The sequence below is a fragment of the Homalodisca vitripennis genome, chromosome 3, assembly GCF_021130785.1.
Source record: "Homalodisca vitripennis isolate AUS2020 chromosome 3, UT_GWSS_2.1, whole genome shotgun sequence".
Lineage (NCBI taxonomy): Eukaryota > Metazoa > Arthropoda > Insecta > Hemiptera > Cicadellidae > Homalodisca > Homalodisca vitripennis.
This window is the reverse complement of record NC_060209.1, coordinates 199,272,999-199,293,347: the sequence shown is the minus strand read 5'-3', so window position 1 is coordinate 199,293,347 and position 20,349 is coordinate 199,272,999. Positions and strand designations below refer to the sequence as shown.

The window sequence follows — 20,349 nt, the reverse complement described above, 5'->3', positions numbered from 1 at the left end:
TGTATTCAACGATTTCCTGAATGAAGATTTTTAAACTTGAATATTGCAGGATATCACAGTCAATTGTTAATTTATTATTTCTTTTTAGTAACTGGAAAATGTGAAAATAGTTCAATTATTTCTTCAACGTTATATACTTTACAATGATGAAGGGTTTTGAAAATTTAATTTGCAAGCTCATTTGAAGCATATGAGAAAGTGCGCAGACTTGTTTAAACTGTGGATTTAAATATAAGGATTTCTGCTCCTGACTGAACCAGAAGCAACACTGCAAATAGATAAATAATAAATGCTCGGGTTTCCAACGAATTTTCTACATTTTCCGCAACTGTTCTCTGTTTTGTTATAAATTAAAACATACCTATCAGATTCATATTTGCAAACTACACATTCACAGATTAATTCTAAAAAGCTACCAAACATTTAAGATTAAAAGAATATATTTCATATTAAATGTATTCAAGTATTCAACGATCTCCTGAATAAAGATTTTTGAACTTGAACTTGAATATTGCAGGGTACCACAGTCAATTGTAAATTTATTACTTCTTGTTTGTAATTAGAAAATAGTTAATCTATTACTTCAAAGTTATATACTTTACAATGATGAAGGTTTTTGAAAATTTTATTTGCAAGAATCATTTGAAGCATATATGAAAGTGAGAAGCTTGTTTAAACTGTAGATTTAGATATGTAGATTTCTGTTCCTGACTGAGCCAGAAGTAGACGACGTAGACTCAGCACCCCGCAAGGCTGCCGGAGAGCCACTGACGGTGTCTGGGGTCTGGGGGCGGGCCGGCGTCGCGCAGCCGCGCATCTGGGCGTTACCGTCACCTCTTCTGGCGCTGGCCCCCCAGCTTATGTTGGCCCATTTGTGGATTTACATGGTACATAAAACAAAAAAATAAACTAGTCTCACATTTAATCCGCTTTTAGATTACCAGCAAAGTGTTCAACAGGTACAACATTGTATATGAATGTTTAGAGTGACGTCATCTGAATATTTTAAATTGAGAATTTTTTATCAGTAAAACTCTACAATCAGGACCTAAATTATTACATCTTAGGTTATGAATAATTCTTTTATTCTTTAAGAGGGCAATTCGTTTAGGAAACAATGTTTCGTCTTAGAATTACAGGATCTTTTGCTTCAAGACGACGAGGAAGTGAGAAGGACCTATGGGTCACCAGAGATCTGACACAATGAGCTTAGTATACTGAGAGCGGAAATTTGTTTGTGTAAATTCTCCACAAAATTGTGTTCGGAGATAACTAGAATTATTACTACGGAGATCAAATATTAAAATTCAAAACTGCCTGTTCCAATTTATTAGACTTGAGTAATATCTATCCAAACCTATTTATTTACTTATTAAAACAATTAATTTACATAGATTTATGTAGATTTTTCACATTTTATTTTCCCAAAGTTGTTTTATTGTTTCAGCAAAACGTTTAAGATTGTGTTTGGCATTGTTAATGCTTGTGATTACCTAACTGTCATGCACCCTGAGAAGATAGCATACAAATGGACTTCAAACGTTTAATGTGAAAATGTGCTCTTATTAATTATCTAACAGGCATTCAAACGAACTGAAACCCCAACTACTACTCATAGGACTTTGATACGTACATATAAGCACGGTATTTCTAGTTTAGTGCTTAAATAAGATATTGATTAGAGCGTTAGTAAAACAGTGAAAACGATCAGTAATCCAACAAATCTTTTATTCACCAAACAATAGATTACTTAATTTTAGGAGAGAGATTTCCCATATTTTTTCACTAAACATAAGATTACTTTCAATTTACTAAAACAGTTTTTTGAATTTTTTGAAAAAAGATTTTAATTCTTCGCATGGGTTGAGTTTTTCTCTCGAAACCAAGAAACTTTTTGTGATCCATTTTTTGTTCGTCTTTTTCGGACAAATTCTGATTGTTTTTGTAGGACAGCACATATTTAGATGAAAAATCAGGATTTCGTTCAACGTTCAACTGCTGTTCTACGGGTTGTGATTAATTTAGAAAATTACATTTTTATTGGAAGTGGGAAGTGTTGAGAAGAGCAATGTTTTCAGGCCTTATGTCTCTTGCTGTGTTGTTAATTTTGGGCTCCCTTTCAATTCTCTTTCCACTAATTATAGCCTCTTGGCCGTAGTCTGAGATTGCTGTGTTAACCACGGACACTGCGATGTGTGGAATATTTGAAATGATGTTGTCTATGGCTGTCTGATTTGTTGCAGTTACTCGCATCGGAGTCGTGATCAACAACTTGAGGCCAAAAGACTTAAGCAGATTCAAAAACCTTTTGGTGGTTGGATGTTTGTTGTCCATCGCGTTAATGTTGAAGTCGCCCGTCAGGACGAATTCTGTTCGTTGGTAAGTCAGGTCTGTAAGTAAAGATTCGAATTTTGAAAAAAAGATTTCATCACTTCCGCTAGGAGACCTGTAAATTCCAATGACGAAAGATTTTCTGATTGAAGTTTGATACCGAATGCTTCAAATCTCTTTACTGTTTCCTGAATTAAAAATGAAGAAAATTAGAATTGATTTAAAAAAAAAATAGCAACTCCTCCTTTGGAATGGTGTCTGCAAAACACGTTAGCCAATTTGTAATTTGGAAATGTGCAAAGGAAAAGATTCTAGTTGTTGAACCCGTTTTCAGTCACAATAAGGATATCTGTTTCCTGGTCTTCACACATCATTTTTTTTTTCATTGAATATTGTCTGCACCTGGTACCCACCTTTACGGCATACCCAGGTTTACTTTTGCGGTCCGATTTTTGCTTATACTGTCGTTATCCCTGTTTGCAGACGTTAATCACTTCAATTTTATGTCCCTATCTTCACATTGGCTTATGCTAAACGTCTAGCGTTACTGGGCATTTATCTACCACTGCCCCCCCGACACCACAACTCCATGCTGGGCAGAAATAGAGTCTATTTCTGGGGCACCCAGCCCCGGGGGCCTAAGAGTAACTGTTAAACGTTCTAGATGTTAAAAGGAGCTGCGGTTCCTTTTTAAAATATTACTAACATGCTTATTGGTTATTGCAACACGTTGCTGCGCTCCTTGATCGAGCGTCGATCCTTATAACGTGTGCTATGTTAGTATGTCATGCGGTTTAAATATGGTCATGCATTAAAATTCTTAATTTTATCGAATAATAAAATAACGTGCCTTTCAACTTTTGATTTGTGCTACAGAAACCAGACGTGTGGAACTCTTGATTCGGCACCTCTCACCCTTAGGGCGACATGATGTCTGGTACTGTAATGGGTAGCATAGCTTGGGGCGAAAAACTTCGGGACTGCACACTGCTGATTTAGTGTTAGGTGGAACCTTGACGGCCTTTAGACATTTCTTTTGGCTTGGACTTGTGTAAGGAAGTTCCTAAGACCACGGTACACCCCCTCACAAGATAACATGTGAGTGACCAGGCATGGCCAGACTAGTTGCTCTTCCTGCACACAGCGGATTAGAGCTCGCTCGACGCTCGTCCTCCAACTGGGCACAGTCGAACACTACATGCCCTGGAGAATCCTCAGCCTCACCGCAGGGGCAAAGCGAGTCCTCCGAGTGTCCGAAACGGTGTAAATAGGAAACAAACGCCCCATGACCTGAGAGAAACTGAGTCATCAGGTTATCCGGCTTAAACCAGGTCCATCCCAACCTTTCCCCAATGTCTGGGATCCATCCGTACGTCAATCTACCGGTCTCTGACCGGGACCATTCATCTTGCCAGGTGGACAGGGTACCCTGCCGGATCTCTCTCTTGGAGATATCCAGGTAACCCCTCTGGACTTGACGGATTCTCGGCATCTCCAGTACAATGAGGTCAATTGGAACTTTACCAGCTATCACCGTCAGCGCAGTAAACGAGGTTGTACGGTAAGCTCCCGTAATCCCTAGAAGGACTGTTCTTTGGCTGCTTCGGAGAGCCCTGCGGACTCCAGTGGTCGCGCTGCGGTGCGCCCAGACACTGGCACCATACGTAACGATGGGTACGAATACACCATCGTAGATAGTGCTCAGTGTAGTTGGAAGGATTCCATACTGGAATCGAGTCACTCGCATAAGCTTACCGAAGAGCATTTTGGCTTTTTGTCCAACATATTTGGCATGGTCCAGGAAGGATAGCTTATCATCCAGCATAATGCCAAGGTACATTATGTTCCTGGTCATCTCAATGCGTTCTCCTTGCAGTGTTACAATCGGGGGACGTTCCCGATGTAGATGGCCCTTAAGAAGCATAAGCTTCGTCTTGTTCACTGCGAATCGCATTTTTGTTGAGATTGCCCAGGTTTCCATTTGAGCTGTTATGGCATGGAATTTGTTTTCTATCTCATTCCTAGACCTAGCCTGTATCAGGATCAACCCATCGTCAGCATACGCAATGACTTCAGTTCCTCTGGGGAAGTCCAGCCTCAGAAAGTCATCGAAAACTATGTTCCAGAGGATGGGACCAAGAATCGATCCCTGGGGACATCCCTTCGTTACATCTCTGTTTATACTGGTCAAGCCAGACTCCAGAGTGACGGTCCTTTCGCTTAAGTAGCTCTTTATCGCGGCGACAATGTTACGACTGCAGGACATACGCAACAGCTTCTCGATGACCCCTGGCCACCATACGGCGTCAAAGGCGCCTTTGATGTCAATGAAGAGGCCCACCACATATTTATCTGTAGCCTGAGAAACGAACTCCACTAGCCACTCTAAAGCATCGACTGTGCTTTTCCCTGAGATAAAGCCATACTGACCAGAGTGGAGTTTATTGTTTAAAGAGATATCGGCTAAGATGCGCGTAGCAATCAGCCTCTCATAGACTTTTCCCACAACTGGTAGCAGGCTAATCGGTCTATAATTGCTTGGGTCAGCCCAGTCTCTGTCCCCCGCCTTTTTGATGATGTGTAACCTCGAGGTTTTCCAGCAGGCTGGAAAGATTCCCTCGTCCCAACATAGGTTCACAAGACTAAGGTAACAGGACTTAATTTGGCGATCCCAGCATTTGAGCACTTCAGGGGGGACCCGGTCTGGTCCCGGAGCTTTTCGTGGTCGTGTTCGTTTCATGGCTAAATCAAGCTCTTGCATAGTGAATGGGGCCTCTTCCCATACTCCCTGTCCGGTATCAGAGATAGTTCTTATACGGGCATGCTGTTCATTTTCACCCGTTTCATTATCCGGTGGAACCAGGGTGTCAAGAAGCAAGCTGAGCGTCTCTTCTATGGAACTTGTCCACTGTCCCGCGTAAGCAAATCTGCCCACTCTCAGACTTGAAAGAACATTTTGAAGTTGTAACTTGTCCGCTCCGAGCTTGTATACGAAGCCCCAAGGATTCGAGTTGCCCACCTCCTTCACGAGCGTTTTCCAACAGGCACTTTTACTATTTTTAATGAGGAACTTGTACTCCTGTCTCAAGCGCCGATAGGCAATTAAAAGCATTTGTCGGTTTTGGCACGGACAGCATCGCTGAAACCGCCGTCTGGCTGCTTTTAAAATCCTTCTTTTAGCTGCAATTTCGTCGGTCCACCAGGGCACTGCGTTATTAATGATAGCCCGTTTCGGGATGCCTTTGTCGCATCCCTGAATGACACATTGCGAGAACTCGGCTGCTCGTTCCTGTACATTCTGATTATGCAAGCTATCACCGATACGAGCATCAATAATCCTTCTATTAATTTCGCTTCTTACCTTGTTCCAATCTGCTTTTCGGACAGCATAGTTTCTGGATCTGGCCACTCTACCGTGCTGAGGGCCCAGCGAGACAGACCATGTGATCAGGCGATGGTCGGAGCCAATGTCCGTGTCATTGACACTCCAGTCGCTAATTCTGTTTGCGATGCTGGGCGAAGCCAGCGTCACATCAATGTTCGTTTCTCCACGTCCATGTAGAACCCAGTACATGTTGACGTGAGTCGACATTTGACCATCCCTATTTAGGATCACAAGACCGTGCGCTAGTATCAGGTCTTCAAGAGCGGCACCTCGCTCGTCTGTTCTGTCGCTGAACCACAGTTCGGATTTCGAGTTAGCGTCCAATCCTATAATTACATGTTCACCTCTAAGAGATTGCAGAATTCCTCGCAGATGGGTCAAGTATGGCTCAATATCATGTGATGGCTGAAAGTAAGCGCTTATTGCGTACAGTTTACCGATCTCTGTGTCAATTTGCGCACATGTAAAATGGCTAGTTCTGAACTGCAGTAACTCCAGTGGCTCGATCGCACTGTTAGCCACCGCAACAGCGGACCAGGGTCGACCTTCTGGTGCGGTTCTATGGCCCAGATACTTTGTTCTGAGGCCCAGTCCGGACAGTTTTCCGACTGAGGAGTACGGCTCCTGGATTAGCACAATATCCAGTCCATCCTCCGCAATAACCTGCCTAAGTTGATACACTGCCGTATGACTGCGTTGCAGGTTAATTTGGCCAAATTTAATTTGGCCACCCGAACGAGGTCTTCTAGCAGCCATAATCGGTCAATGATATCAGGCGGTTAATCTCGTCCTGGTGTTTAGGACAGTTGCGGTCCCCTGACGGATGGCCAGATTGCCTACCAGAGCCCCTTTCTCCGGAGCAGTGCACACACTAGGCCTTTGATTTGTCCCCTTTAGAGGGACAGGCTTTGGTCTCGTGCCCTGTCGCTGCGCAGTGGCCACAGACGTCGACTTCCGACTTGCAGTCTTTAGCCATGTGTCCGTACCTCTGACATTTGAAACATCTTGTCACGATGTGGTGGTCAATGACTTTACAACTGGCCCAGTCTATAAAGACACGGCCAGCTCTGATAAGCGAGTTTCTAGTCTCAGGCGTAACTTCACAAACCCAGTTGTTTGTTGGTTTGTTCCTTGGTCCAGTCTTGAAAAGAGGCTTAAAGTTTTTCTGGAAATCTTCCAGAGTGCATTCCTTGTATTCGTTATTTTGAGCAAACACCACCTCGGTTAGAGTTTTGCCATCTAGGTCCTTTGGTACGTCATACACCAGCACTTTTGGCCTTCTCTTTTTGGGCTTCTCGATGTTGACAACGCATCGAAGCTCCTTTATCTCCTCCAATTTACGCAGTTGTTCTGCGTTCTCGACTTCTAGCGCCACTCCATTGTTGCGTATTTTGGAAATACGCCTGATCTTCAGGCCCATGACTTGCGGTTTAACAGTCATCTGAATCAGGGCTTTAGTGGTTTCGCTAGAGGTATTCGGGGTCGAGTCTTTGGGGTAGATAAGAGCCGTGCACTTGTCTCTAGGCTTTGCAACTTTGCGCCCTTGGCCTTGTACGGTGACCGGGGGAGCTACAGCAGCCATGGCTGCGTAACTCGGTCTGCCGGTTTGCACTGGTGTACCCGCACTTATTATTTTGGCTGACTTTGCGATTTCTGTCATCGCATTCTGGCAAGTTTGTAGCAACTCTTTTCCGACCGGTGTACCAGCGGCCCTCTCGCTGAGTTTGCTCTTCAGGACAATGTTTTCTTGGTGGAGATGCACCGCCAAATCTCTAATTTTTGCAAAATAGTCCTCAATTGCAATCTGGCCAGGATGTGTTAACTTGTTACGCATTTTGCCAAGGAGACGACTCAGCTTTAAGCCGACTGCATTGCAGACCTCCACAGGGTCGTGACTCAACTCAGCCGAGGATACATAATCCTCTTCAGGCTGGCTTAGCTCAACAGATTGCTCAACAGTATTTTGTCCTCTCGGACGCTTCGGACTTTGGCGCACCATGTCCTCATCTGAGCTGGTACTCAGCTGCGGCAGTCTCTTCGAGACGCCTCCAGTCACAGCTTGGGATGCCATAGGCAAACCCTCCACTCTGTCCTATCTTTTAACTACCAAGATCGTCGTGCCTTTTAGCCGCTAGCAAAATGTACACACTAGACTGCTAACGTTGCCCAGCTTCGCCCCGGGGAGGCAAGCACACCCACAGTACACAAAGGAGCGTAAGCCCCACGGCCCACACTTACCGCTTGCTTACGACTCCTCAAAGCTTGCTGAATGAGATCGCAAATAACCAAGAAACTATTGCCACACGGACAATATCACAGGAAAAAGAAAACTTTCTTGGCACTCGCAATTAGCTCAATCAAGCACGCAATATATCATTTACTGTGGCCGAAGCCAATCACACATCAGTTGGATTTCATCCAGTTTGTTGGTGGCAGATTGACAATTGTGGTGAAGCAGTCGTATTTTTGGACCAATCGTCAATTTACCCCGCCGCCTGCAGGTGGGGTCCCTAAAAAAGACATTTCACTGCTTGAGTTTCTCCTGCCCGGCGACTCGCTTACAGCCTCCGCGTAGGTAACATGCTGTTCGCTGGCAGTCGTCTCCCCTGGGGCAGCAGCAGGCGCGGGCACGGTGGCTGGAGAAGTGGCCACCGCAGGAGCACCACGTGGCGAGGCGGCTGAGCGGGCCTCACAGGTCCAGCAGTGGAGGGTCTCGGCGAGGCGAGGTACTCCACAATCATCCCAGCCAGCAGCCGCTCACCCGTCACAGAGAGGCTTTGACCGTGTCTCGTGAGTGACCTTCAGCCGATTTCGTCAAACTTAAGTAAAAAGTAGAAGAGTGTTGTAGCGAGCAGCGAACTCTTCAATAAAAGCATTCACGAGCACGGTCTCTTCGTGGATGGGGTGGTCCGGGCGCAGGTCGTGGTGGTGCGGCAGCGGGGCCAGCACAAGCTCGGCGCCGGCAGGTCTGGCTGTGGTGTCTCCAGGTTGGTGGTTGGTGTTGTGTTATGAACTTCTGTCCTATCAGTACCTCACAGCTTGGGCGCAGGTCGTGGTGGTGCGACAGGGTGGCCAGCACAAGTTCAGCGCCGGCAGGTCTGGCTGTGGTGTCTCCAGGTGGCGGTTGGTGTTGTGTTATTAACTTCTGTCCTATCAGTACCTCACAGCTTGGGCGCAGGTCGTGGTGGTGCGACAGGGTGACCAGCACAAGCTCGGCGCCGGCAGGTCTGGCTGTGGTGTCTCCAGGTGGCGGTTGGTGTTGTGTTATGAACTTCTGTCCTATCAGTACCTCACAGCTTGGGCGCAGGTCGTGGTGGTGCTACAGGGTGACCAGCACAAGCTCGGCGCCGGCAGGTCTGGCTGTGGTGTCTCCAGGTGGCGGTTGGTGTTGTGTTATGAACTTCTGTCCTATCAGTACCTCACAGCTTGGGCGCAGGTCGTGGTGGTGCGACAGGGTGGCCAGCACAAGCTCGGCGCCGGTAGGTCTGGCGGTGGTGTGTCCCAGGTGGCGGTTGGTGTTGTGTTATTAACTTCTGTCCTATCAGTACCTCACAGCTTGGGCGCAGGTCGTGGTGGTGCGACAGGGTGGCCAGCACAAGCTCGGCGCCGGCAGGTCTGGCTGTGGTGTCTCCAGGTGGCGGTTGGTGGTGTGTTATCAACCTCTGTCATATCAGTACCTCACAGCTCGGGGCAGACTCAGGTGGTGTTGGTCCGGGGCTCACGATGTCGAGCAGCCGGGCGCCGGGCTTGCACATGCCGCTTACTGGGGTCGCAGAGCTGATCCTCTCCCTTACCGATCCCGCGATGTGACGGGTGTGGCTGTCACCTCTAATCATTATGGCTCTGAAGTGAGGAAGCGGTGCTGGTGTTGGAGTATGTTGCAGGTTTATTTTAGTTTTTGATTTTTTTCGACGGTTAGTTGATTTTTTGCTGGTACCCGTTTTAGTCACTGCTTTTGTGTTTGACGACACTCTATTTCCTGTTGGAAGAGCTAGATGTTTATTCTTTTCTATAAATATTTCTATAGATATTCTAAAAAATAAACTACCGGTACGGTAGTTTATTTTTTATTTTCCTGTAGGTTTGCTGTAGCTGAAAATACTGATTCTCACCCTAAAGGATCTCAATAAATTGTTGTTTTCAGGCTGCATATAAGATCAGCATTTTCCTCTTCTGTTTGGATCACCGACTGTCTCTGTAGGTCACACTGTATACCAGAGTTTACAATAACAGGCGCTGGCGCGATTGCCTGCGGTGGACTGAGGGCCGGATCGCACTGTACACCGCAGTCCATTGTCGCGGAAGCGCGTGCGGACTGGTCGGCGCGAGGCGAGGTGTTCACTGGAAATATCTCATCGGTGAACTGAAGGAGGCGAGTGTCCGATTCAATCGTATGGTTCAGTAACTTATGATATTCTGTTGTAAGACACTCGATTTCCTTCTTCGGTCGATATCTCCGCCGCCGGGTCTTCAGGCGCTGTAGTACGGAATGATGAAGATGGGGTGGCGATCAGTGTGGAGTTCAAACTGGGAGCAGAACAGGCAGAAGGTGAGACGGGTGCAGGTGACGAGGCAGGCGCTGGTGGTGAGCTGGGTGGTGGTGACGCGACTGTCGCTGGTGGTGAGCTGGGCGCTGGTGACGCGACGGTCGTAGGCCGGGGCTGGAGCTGCGGCGACAAGAGCGAGCGCATGGTGACCGGGTGTTCGCCACTGTGTTTAGCATTAGACACAGACACCGTCGTCACGTCTGAATCCGTTTTAATTGATGCACTACAAGTTTTCCCCAGACACCCCCAAGACACTTCTCCACATTTTAACACCCTTTGTTGTCTATATTTAATATTATTAAAAATAACACATGGTTTCCCCGTCTAAGTTTTTTTCAATTGTGAACATTTTTTAAATAAATATTAATACAAATAAATATTAATAAATAAATAGATGAATTAATTAAAATGCCAATGCAACGGTAACGTCAATAAAATTAGACAACAAACAACAAGATAAAACAAGGGAATAAAAACAACAAAAAGGTAATGCCGTCAAGCGGTATTAAACCGGCGACCTCTTAATTAGTAGTCCGTTACTTTACCTTATGATCCACGGAAGCTTATCAGTATCAAGATTATCAGTAATTATACAGATGCAACAGGCCCTGTGTATCAAAAAATCTTGAACTGCGCTCCGTTCATACCATCAATGTACATACCTACAAAAGTCTTAAAACAAAATTCATAAGAGGTACAATATTAATTTGTATTTTTTTTTTTAAATTAAGACATTGTATTTATGGCCCTAATAGTTTTATAAAATTGGGCAACAATCGATGTTTTATGTATTTATTGTTGTTTTTTATTGTAATGTTTTGAAAATACTTTAAAATTATTAATATTTTTTTGATATTTAAGTATTCCATTTTCATTCATGTATGGTTATTTTAGTATTGCTATATATTCTTTTTAATTTTATAATAAATAAATGTTGAATTTTATAGATTCAACTAACCAATTCTAAGATTTTCTGACAACAAAGTAAGTTTCAAAATGTCCGATACCATTTCATTCGTAATAAAAAACACCTGTATTAATAAAGTAATTATATGGCATTACCAGAAAACCCTACTCTCAAAATCTGTCCGTAGCGGACTCACGGTACTCTCAGACCAACCTGATCAAATGGTCAACGATTATATTGGTTGAACTTATTTACTTAGGCTATAATTAATGTCCTCTTGAAACAAATTACTTTATGCTAACCCATTTATTTCGCTCAGCAAATGCTTTAACTTAGTTGAAACACCTTACACAAAATAAATTTTCATTTGTAAAAGTTGACTTTGAGTAATAAATTTCACTGAAAAACTGTTTTGTTTCAACTAATACTTAAGTTATTACGTTATTTAAACGTTTTTTGTCTCAATGTTTAATGTTTTACTTGAATTGATTATGATTAAGAAATTTCCTGTACTACCTCTAACACAATCACTGAGTGTAAGATTGTAGCGCATTCTATCCTCGAGTGTTAAGCACACGACAGAATACCGGCTGCAACTCACGGCCAGGTGTGAAGACTGCCTGAACTTGATGCGTTGAACTTACATATTGTTCGATGCGCTTCATCTCCAGCTTAGTGCAGCATATGAGATCTGATGAGACGATGATAACGCCTCTTTATCTAAATCACACTTGAATTTATAGTCTGTGTGTCTCTGACAACAAAACGATGTGAAACAGTGCGGCTTGAGGTTCTTCTTTCCCGACTTTTTTTATCTCTTCAGACGGACAGGGACTTTTTATTCCAGGAGTCAAAGCGCCTTATTTCAGACTTCGCACTATGCGGAAGGTTACATGAAGCTGAGCTCATAACTCAAATTGAACCAACCCTTCCTGTTGAACATCTAGGTTATGTGCAGCATATCGTTTTTAATAATACTTTATGCTGTGAAATGTAACGTTGTGAACTAGACCATTTAAAACTGACCGTCAGACACACAAGAACGTAGCTAGGAAAACATTTGGGGGGGGGTCCAGACAACTGATATTTTCCCCAAGTGGACAGAGAGTAAGGCTCCATTTTGTTCCTTAAAAAGTTCTTTACCCTTTTCTTTGTTGAGAACGATTGTTCAGCAGTACATTTCAGTAATACTGAAGTATTTAAATAATAATGATCGTTTACTAGAAAAGAAATTGAAAAAATGAAAATTTGGGAGGGCCGGACCCCTTAGACTCCCTCGCTGGCTATGTCATTGCAGACACATAAACAGCTGTATCACGGTCAGCTAACTAGATTGATAAACTGAGATATCTTTATCAGTCGCTGATTTTACATTAATCTAGTACCAATCGGTTTGTGTTAAGTATGTCAAACTATGAAAAAGATAATGAGAAGAATTTGAATGTTGAATCAGCTCCAGTTCACCTTCCTTACATTGCAGCGTCTGGTATCTGACGCTGTCTCAGACTTTGCACTTGATGAGACAATGAGACTGTCACTTCACATATTTATAGGTGTCTCTAATGTCGAAACTATGTAAAGATTCGTTATTGAGCTTCTTCGTCACCGACTTTCTTTAGATCTCTTCAGACGAACATGACTCCAGATTTCAGGAGCCAAGTCAGAGACAGTGTCAGATACCAGACGCTACAAAAAAGGAAGGGAAACTGGAGCTAATTCAACATTCAAATTGAATCAATCCTTCCTACCAAAGCTAATTTATGAGAAGAATTGTTGTTTTCTATTTCTAGTCATTTTGAAATTCTCTCGGCTTCCCCCCAAAGTGCGGCTTCGCTCGATGTCTTTCTTTGTGGAAATTTCAATATCCCTTTCAAGAAAAACAAGTTTGCGTGGTTATACAATGCAAATTGGCCCAAAGTTCTTGGACTGCTACGAGATCTTGTCAATCTTACTTGAACTCAACTTGGGCAAAATCAAGAAGTTTGAGGAGAAAGATGGAGTTATTGGAGCCCTTGTTACTTGAAGGCGATTTTGCAAGTCCCAGTCAAATCAAACTAAGTATTTATTGGTTAAGCACTAGCCTATTATTAACGTATGTCTGTCCATCCGCACGATACCCCGCAAACAAGCTGACCTATATATTGCCTAAAATATTGCAAGAAGCTCCAATTCTATATAAAAAATTATGGTTGCCTGTTAAGTCGGTTTTACGGGCGAAGATTTTACGTGACAACGTCTTTTTCTCGGTAGAATATTTATTGATATGAATATTATTAAATTGCACAATAGGAACAAAGAATTGAATGAAAATAAGAATTGCACAAATTTTAACTATAGAAATATATTTTGTTTACTAAAACATTGTACATAATTTGAAATTAATTAAAATTTGTTATTGTAAATGGTAAAGTTGAATAAAACATTTACAAAAATTGGAATTTGAAATTCTTGCTAAACACAGTTAAATTCTAACTTCGCGCGTGGTGATTGGTCGGTTTAGTTCGTTTGTTTGGTCGCACTGTTATGACAGGTTAGAGGTTATAATTTGTTATTTTAAATGTTTGACTAGCAATACGCGCTGTTTCTTCTCAATCGACTGAATTACGATTGATTGCAGAGTGATTTAAACTAATAATTTACTTAACACTATCAACATTTGTCAATAGTATGACATAACCTATAAACTCAGTTTCTCAACTTTTGTGTCAATCTAACAATTAATCAATCAATCATAGTTTACGATAATGAAATATCAGTGTAAAATTATTTACCTTTATTGTTGTAGTTGTTGTAAATGACGAATCTAAGCACTCCACATTTTCACGAATAAACATAGTTATCTGCTTTATCTGCTTTATCCCGTGCGGATCCCGTGCGGCGGACCCACTGGACGGGCATCGTAACGTTACCGGGCGTTACACTTTTTCATGAGTGACTCCGAGCCGCAACCTAATTTAAGACGTTGTCACGTCAAAAAACTTCATGATCGATGGTGATGCATGTCTCTACATGGAATTTTGATGGGCTGTACTGAGCATTATTATATTTACCTTGTGGTTAACTATGATGGCAACGAAAAAAATAAGTTTGCAAGAAAACTGAATAAAAGTACAGTAAAACAAAGTAAAGATGTCTTATTTTACTAGGTGAAGTTAGGGCTAAGAAGCCCTCTCTAACACTTAACCTGGGGACCAAAGCCTAAAGGTCACTTCCGAACCACCACCAATGACCGGGCAGGCGGGCTGCTTGCAAGGACAGGATCGCTCAGCGGTTACCCATCCAAGCGGCAGGCAAGCTCGAAGTTGCTTGATTTGGTTACCTCGCGGTAACCGTTGTACCCGCTACACTGTGCCATTAGCAGCAAATAATAATTGAAATAATAACAATTTTTTATTTTAATAATTCTGAGAGTACAGTAATATGATATTTTCATATGTGACATAGTAAATAACGTAGACTAACTTTGCTAGCAGCTTTAGTGAAGTCTGTTCCGCAACACTGTACCGTTAATTGGTTAATTAAATTTCGCAACCTAGTCAGCCAGTATAATTTAATATTATTTTTATCCAATGAATGTTCCGGAACTAAATTATTGGGCGGAGTCACTACCTAATTGGCACGCGTATGAATATCTTCTTCTAACCCTTTGTAGCAGCCCAACTATGTGACCGAGCAGACCTCGCGCGCTTTGTCCGTAAGTAAAATTTATCTTTTCGTATTATTAAATTAGCCCTTTGATGCCAAACGTATAAAAATGAATGTAACGTAAAGTAAACTTGTGAATAGTAAAGTAACGTACCCTTGAAGATCTTTTATTTGCTTGATTGAGACAGATAAAAGTGGTGGCGTCGTCCTAGCACGTTGTTTAAAATAGCAATTTGTATCATTAAATGGCTAATACCGTCGCGAATTTGTTTTAGGCGAGTTTACGTGTCCCACGTGTCTCACGGCTCACAGGGCACATATTATTTGAGTAGATGGCTACCAGTTTCTTAACTTCTACTCATCGTCTAGTAACCATCCGACTAGACATAACCCTTCTTAGACTACAGCGCCATTGTATCGTGCCAAGATGCCGACACCCGGGTTGTGAGTCTACACATTGCGAAGGGAAATAAAATCTTAATGTTTTATAAAGTAAAACATCGTAAGCATAATTCCAGAGAACATTGGATATTTTTAGGCCCACCTAGAAGATATACATTTTTAGTTCTTATATTCTAATTGGCAGCAACGTGGCAATACATACATTTCATTTACCATCTAAAAGTGGTGCTTTTAAGTTTTAATAAATTAAATTGAACTTATGAGTAAACTTTGCAATTCGAGTATTTATTACTACGACCTCAGAAGTTACCACCCCCATGTGTTATCGTCAAACGGTACAACACGAGTGTTCCATATTACTGTAAACCAAACTAACCTATACATTTCATCATCCGACTGGAAATCAGAGATTATTGCAGAGTTAATGGAATGTTTGTATGACCTGAGCATAGTCTAGCTATAAATATTATAAACATTAATAAAAATAAATAAAATAGCCATACGAGTACATAATAAACAAACGTTAAAATACAATTAAATTTTAAAATGTGTAATTTTAACATCCCAGGTAGCACTCCCATGTAAGTAATTAACTAACGTACTCCAGAAAGCCGCATGAAAATTTGAGTTGACCTTTTAAACACCGTATACTATGTGTAACTCAATGAGATTATCATGAATATCACTAGTGTTGCTAAAAACCGATGCTCCACACTATTTTCACAATCTTTAGTTCACAAATTGTAATCTTTAGCGTTATCTGTACTTTCTACCTTTCTTGCATTAAATGTTCGTAGATATTTACTTTTTTACCTTAAAATACTATTTTAAACCTCGTAATTGAACAAATCTGATTTCCTACATATAATTTATATTCCTACCCTTCTATTTTCATTGTATGATTGCACGTGCTTTCTAAGAACTGTTGATTGAAGAAATGAATAATATGTATATTTTAGTTCGGGTGTAACCTTTTATAGTTAATTCAAACTAATCTTCTTTATTTTATTTTATTTAAATTAAAATTTAATTCACAATTATAGAGATTTTTCTTTTGTTGTAAGTTCTTCTTTATTGTTAATTTTTGTTTTTGTGAAAATTAGATTATTATTTACTTATTTTTAAGTTTGTAACTATTTCATGATTGGTGGTTTTATATAGTTTGATGTTTTTGTTTTGTGGGCAGGACGTTCACATTAATCACTCATAACCAACGATAACAACACGAACACGAACGAACGAATACGAACACGATAACGGTTTTGACGATAACAGTGAAGTAGTTGTGAAGTTTCGCAAGAGAATGATATGGTTCAGTTACATAGCTCAGTCTCCAACATGCTGAGAGGTTCTTGGACACATTTCGTGAGGAAATGTGAAAGATAAGATTGGACTTAGTTTAATCAATTTCCAGGAATTGGTTCTTCATACCGTGTGTGAACCACAGCAAAGTGTTTTTCTCGAACACAAGAGGCAAGTGTAAATCTGGAAGAAATGCATTGGTATGTATTGGATTCCGTGGAGTGTTTTGCTCTGGGGATTCACATCCTTCTAAGCTTGCAAATCCTATTGTATTTCTCTCCTTCACTCCCAGATTCTGCTGCTGACACACACCTTCAGTAGGTCAGCCGCGTGAGCGAGTATTTCCACAGCTTTCGCGATGTTTTGAGAAAACTCAAATTTAAATTTAAATGATTTATAAGGCCAGATATATACAATTATCAAAAATATGTTAGTTATACTTCTCTTCTATACTATACTTACAATGGTTCATTAAAGTGCCGCAATTTACGTAATTAGATTCTTGTAACTTTTGATCATGCTTTTAATAAAACTAATGACATAGATTACGTGATGTTAGAAGATTTCCTTATGTTACAAATATTTCATATTAAAAAAATAAAATGACTAAACACTTTTAAAAATGAGATTTTCCGAGTTTGATAACATATGAAAAACACTTCGCATTACCTAATTCTTGAACGCACTGACTTAATAAAACTAAAACTTTGCTCAAAATCAACTGAATGAAACTCAAGAGCTGTTTCTGATTGTAGAGCAACAAATCCAAATTTGCAATCAGCTCTAAATCCAAGAGTACTAAGGATTAAACCATTTATATACAGTTCTATACAGTTTTGGAGGTTCTAGATACTCAAAATATTAATAAAAATTGGCATGAAAGACATGACATCAATTTTAACGAGGATAACTCACAAGTGGCTTTACATCCAATAGAGAGAGGTGTGCTACTTTTACAATAGACAGACGGGCGTGAAAACAACCCGTTTTGAAGTATAAATAAAATAATTTATAATCAGTAACTTCTAGTATATAGCCCAATAACAACAAAAAAGGTACGATTTATTTGAACTTACAAACAAGTTGTACCTTTCAAAATTCATAACTCAAACGTTTATATTTTGATGAAGACCAAATTGAATGGCATTCTTTGCTTCAAGTTTGTTTTAAACTTTGAATTTGCTCCTTTAATTCGGGGAAAATGAAGGAAACAGGATTTTTACGGACATTTGCCATTGTTCAGTGATAGAAATATACACTACATTTCAAGATCTGCAATCTGATGTCATATACAGGTGAATAACTAACCTAACAAATTATCTTATAATATTTAAAATATCACTAGCCTAAACCCGCGGCTCCGCTCGCGTGGCAGTAGAGAGGGCTACATCAATCAAGCATCGAACAGAAATACTAATTTTATTATACGTTTTTCCAATTAATTTATTGCTCTACTAATACATCGTAGCATATCATAAAATCTATTATAAAAGTTTTTTGTTTATTTTAATGCGTTTTGGTAAACAACGTTATTAGTTGTATTATTTGGAGCATAAATATAAAGGTTCTTCGGGTTTCCGACTCTTGAGCAAGCGACGTATAATTGACCGTGCGAGAAACATGAGGGTTCCAGATGGATTCCTGCGACGTTAAGTGGGTGTTGATTGTAGTCTGCTGAAGGATCGTAATTAAAAGCTTGTTTATACATGTCATGTTGAAGTCGTGCATCGCCTGATCTGTTTGCAACCGCTCGATTACTTTGCATTCTCAATCTATCATTCAAATTTGATGTTTCTCTTTCTTCTTGCGACAGCATCATTCTTGATGCTGATGTTCGTATTCGATTCAATTCGTTTACCTTTGCGCGCTGGTCGTTGCTTTGATTAAACGAATTCGTTTTGTTGCTATCGCACGTGCGCTGTGACGGCTTAAAGCACTTTTTTTTCATGAACGGCATTATGAATTTTAATAAAATTCGTCAAAAAACTTGCTCAAAGGAATTCTGTAAAAAAAAAAAATGTTGAGAAAAACATTCTTCAAAGAATATTTACATGAGAAAACAAAAATACTTGCCTATTTTTTTAAACCTTTTACTGATGGAAAATAACACTGTTCTTGGAAATTGTAAAAAAGATATCAAATCACGTTTATCAAAAATTTGACATTTGTGACAAAGACGTTGTAAATGTCAAAAAATGTTTGTTTACATAGAAATCAAAAATATTTATGTTTACTTAGTATACTGTCCAAAATAACAACAATTTTTTTGTCGCATTATATATGTTTACAAAGAACAGCTGATTAAAAATTTGAAAAGACTCTTTCATTAATAACATATGTTTGCTGCAATGCATTTCTTACGGGTATTTCTGTAACCAGTGGGGCGGAATCCTGAATCGGGGAAAGGGATGAAGGAAAGTATCCTATAACCTTCTACAGATCAAGACGAACAAATTAAAAAACATTTCAAGATTAGGCGAATCCGTCCAGCCGTTTGTGAGTGATGCTGTTACACACGAACAGTTTCTTATAATATTTATATATATAGATATAATAGAAAGGAAGTATGACTCACGACAACTGCCGTCCCGTGCTGGGCATTTCAAAATGCAGCCGAAGAAGCGGGCCGATGACAACCTTTGCATTATCATAATCATGCTCGGCAGTCTGGTGGTCCGCGCGTTCGGCTGAACTGCCGCTGGCCATGATACATAAACAAAATACGTTAAGTTAAATAGGTGTTAAAACTTACAACGTTTTAAACTATGTTTTACAAAACTACACTTACAAGACACTAAGTGCTCCATAGTCCTAAAAGTTCCTCAGGCTGGAATCTAGTCAAGGCCATAAAGCGTCCTGAGACCATGTCCTGGCGGCGAAGGTTTCCTGAGGAGACAAGCTTACATTTGCCAAGAGTTGTTAAGCAGGGTCGGATTTATAATTTTGTTGCCCCTAGGAACTTTTCTGACAGCCGCCTCTTGAAACATGCCACATGTGTCATAAAGTCATTATTTAAATCAAAAATTAAATCTAACGAGTTCATAAACGGGTGCTCATAAAACGCCAAGATTTAGGCTACTTTAATTATACATGTATTTTAATTACATTTAAAAAGGTGTACTTTTACAAATTAAAAATGTATTCTTAAAATACTTCAAATAAACATATATCTTAAAATTAACAAAAATAAACCAACGTATCAATGATACTTACTTAAGGAAATCTTTCTTATTTTTCTTTACATTGGTTTCCTCCTACATTTAATCACTGCGAACTCCTATTAAGTCTTAACCTTTTATTTGGTCGCCGATCACAATTCAGCCTCAATGTGTTGAAGAGCCAACGAGTTCAGTTTTTTTCATTCATTCTGGATCTAAGGCTAGATCTTATTCTTAAAAAAAAAAAAACAGAAAATGGACGCTCTGCCGAGCAATTTGAAACAGCTGTGCACCAAAAAAAGCACAAAAGTGCTAAAAGCTGTGCAGTTTTAGTTATAAATGTATACGTCATATATATGTTAGTTTAATTTTTTTGAGGTTAAGTGGTAGAGAGGACTTTATAGTCCTAACTTCGCCTCTAATAAAGTCATTTTTCATTTCATTTCAAATACATACGAAGAGCTATATGTTAGGTTAAAAGATTTTGCAACTTTATAATGTGTACATGTAAAACAAAGAATTTAAACCTCGTTAGAACTATGAGTGCGGCAGGATAAAATCGGTGAGCTTTCAGGAAGTGATGTTGAGATATTTGTATCGTGATTAACAACCAGCATGACTATCTTGTACCACGTTACTGTGTATATTTTTGCAAGACGTTCACAACAATAC

General features: G+C 40.5%; 1 protein-coding gene across 1 annotated transcript; it reads right to left on the bottom strand.

Annotated features, from left to right (window-relative positions):
• Window positions 1-10,122: 10,122 nt before the first annotated feature.
• On the bottom strand, window positions 10,123-19,225 carry LOC124358549 (mucin-7-like). Its single transcript, XM_046810850.1, has 2 exons — window positions 19,095-19,225; window positions 10,123-10,486 (listed from the first exon to the last, which is right to left on the bottom strand). Exons 1-2 carry the CDS (start codon window positions 19,223-19,225, stop codon window positions 10,123-10,125), a joined length of 495 nt encoding a protein of 164 aa, XP_046666806.1.
• Window positions 19,226-20,349: the final 1,124 nt, after the last annotated feature.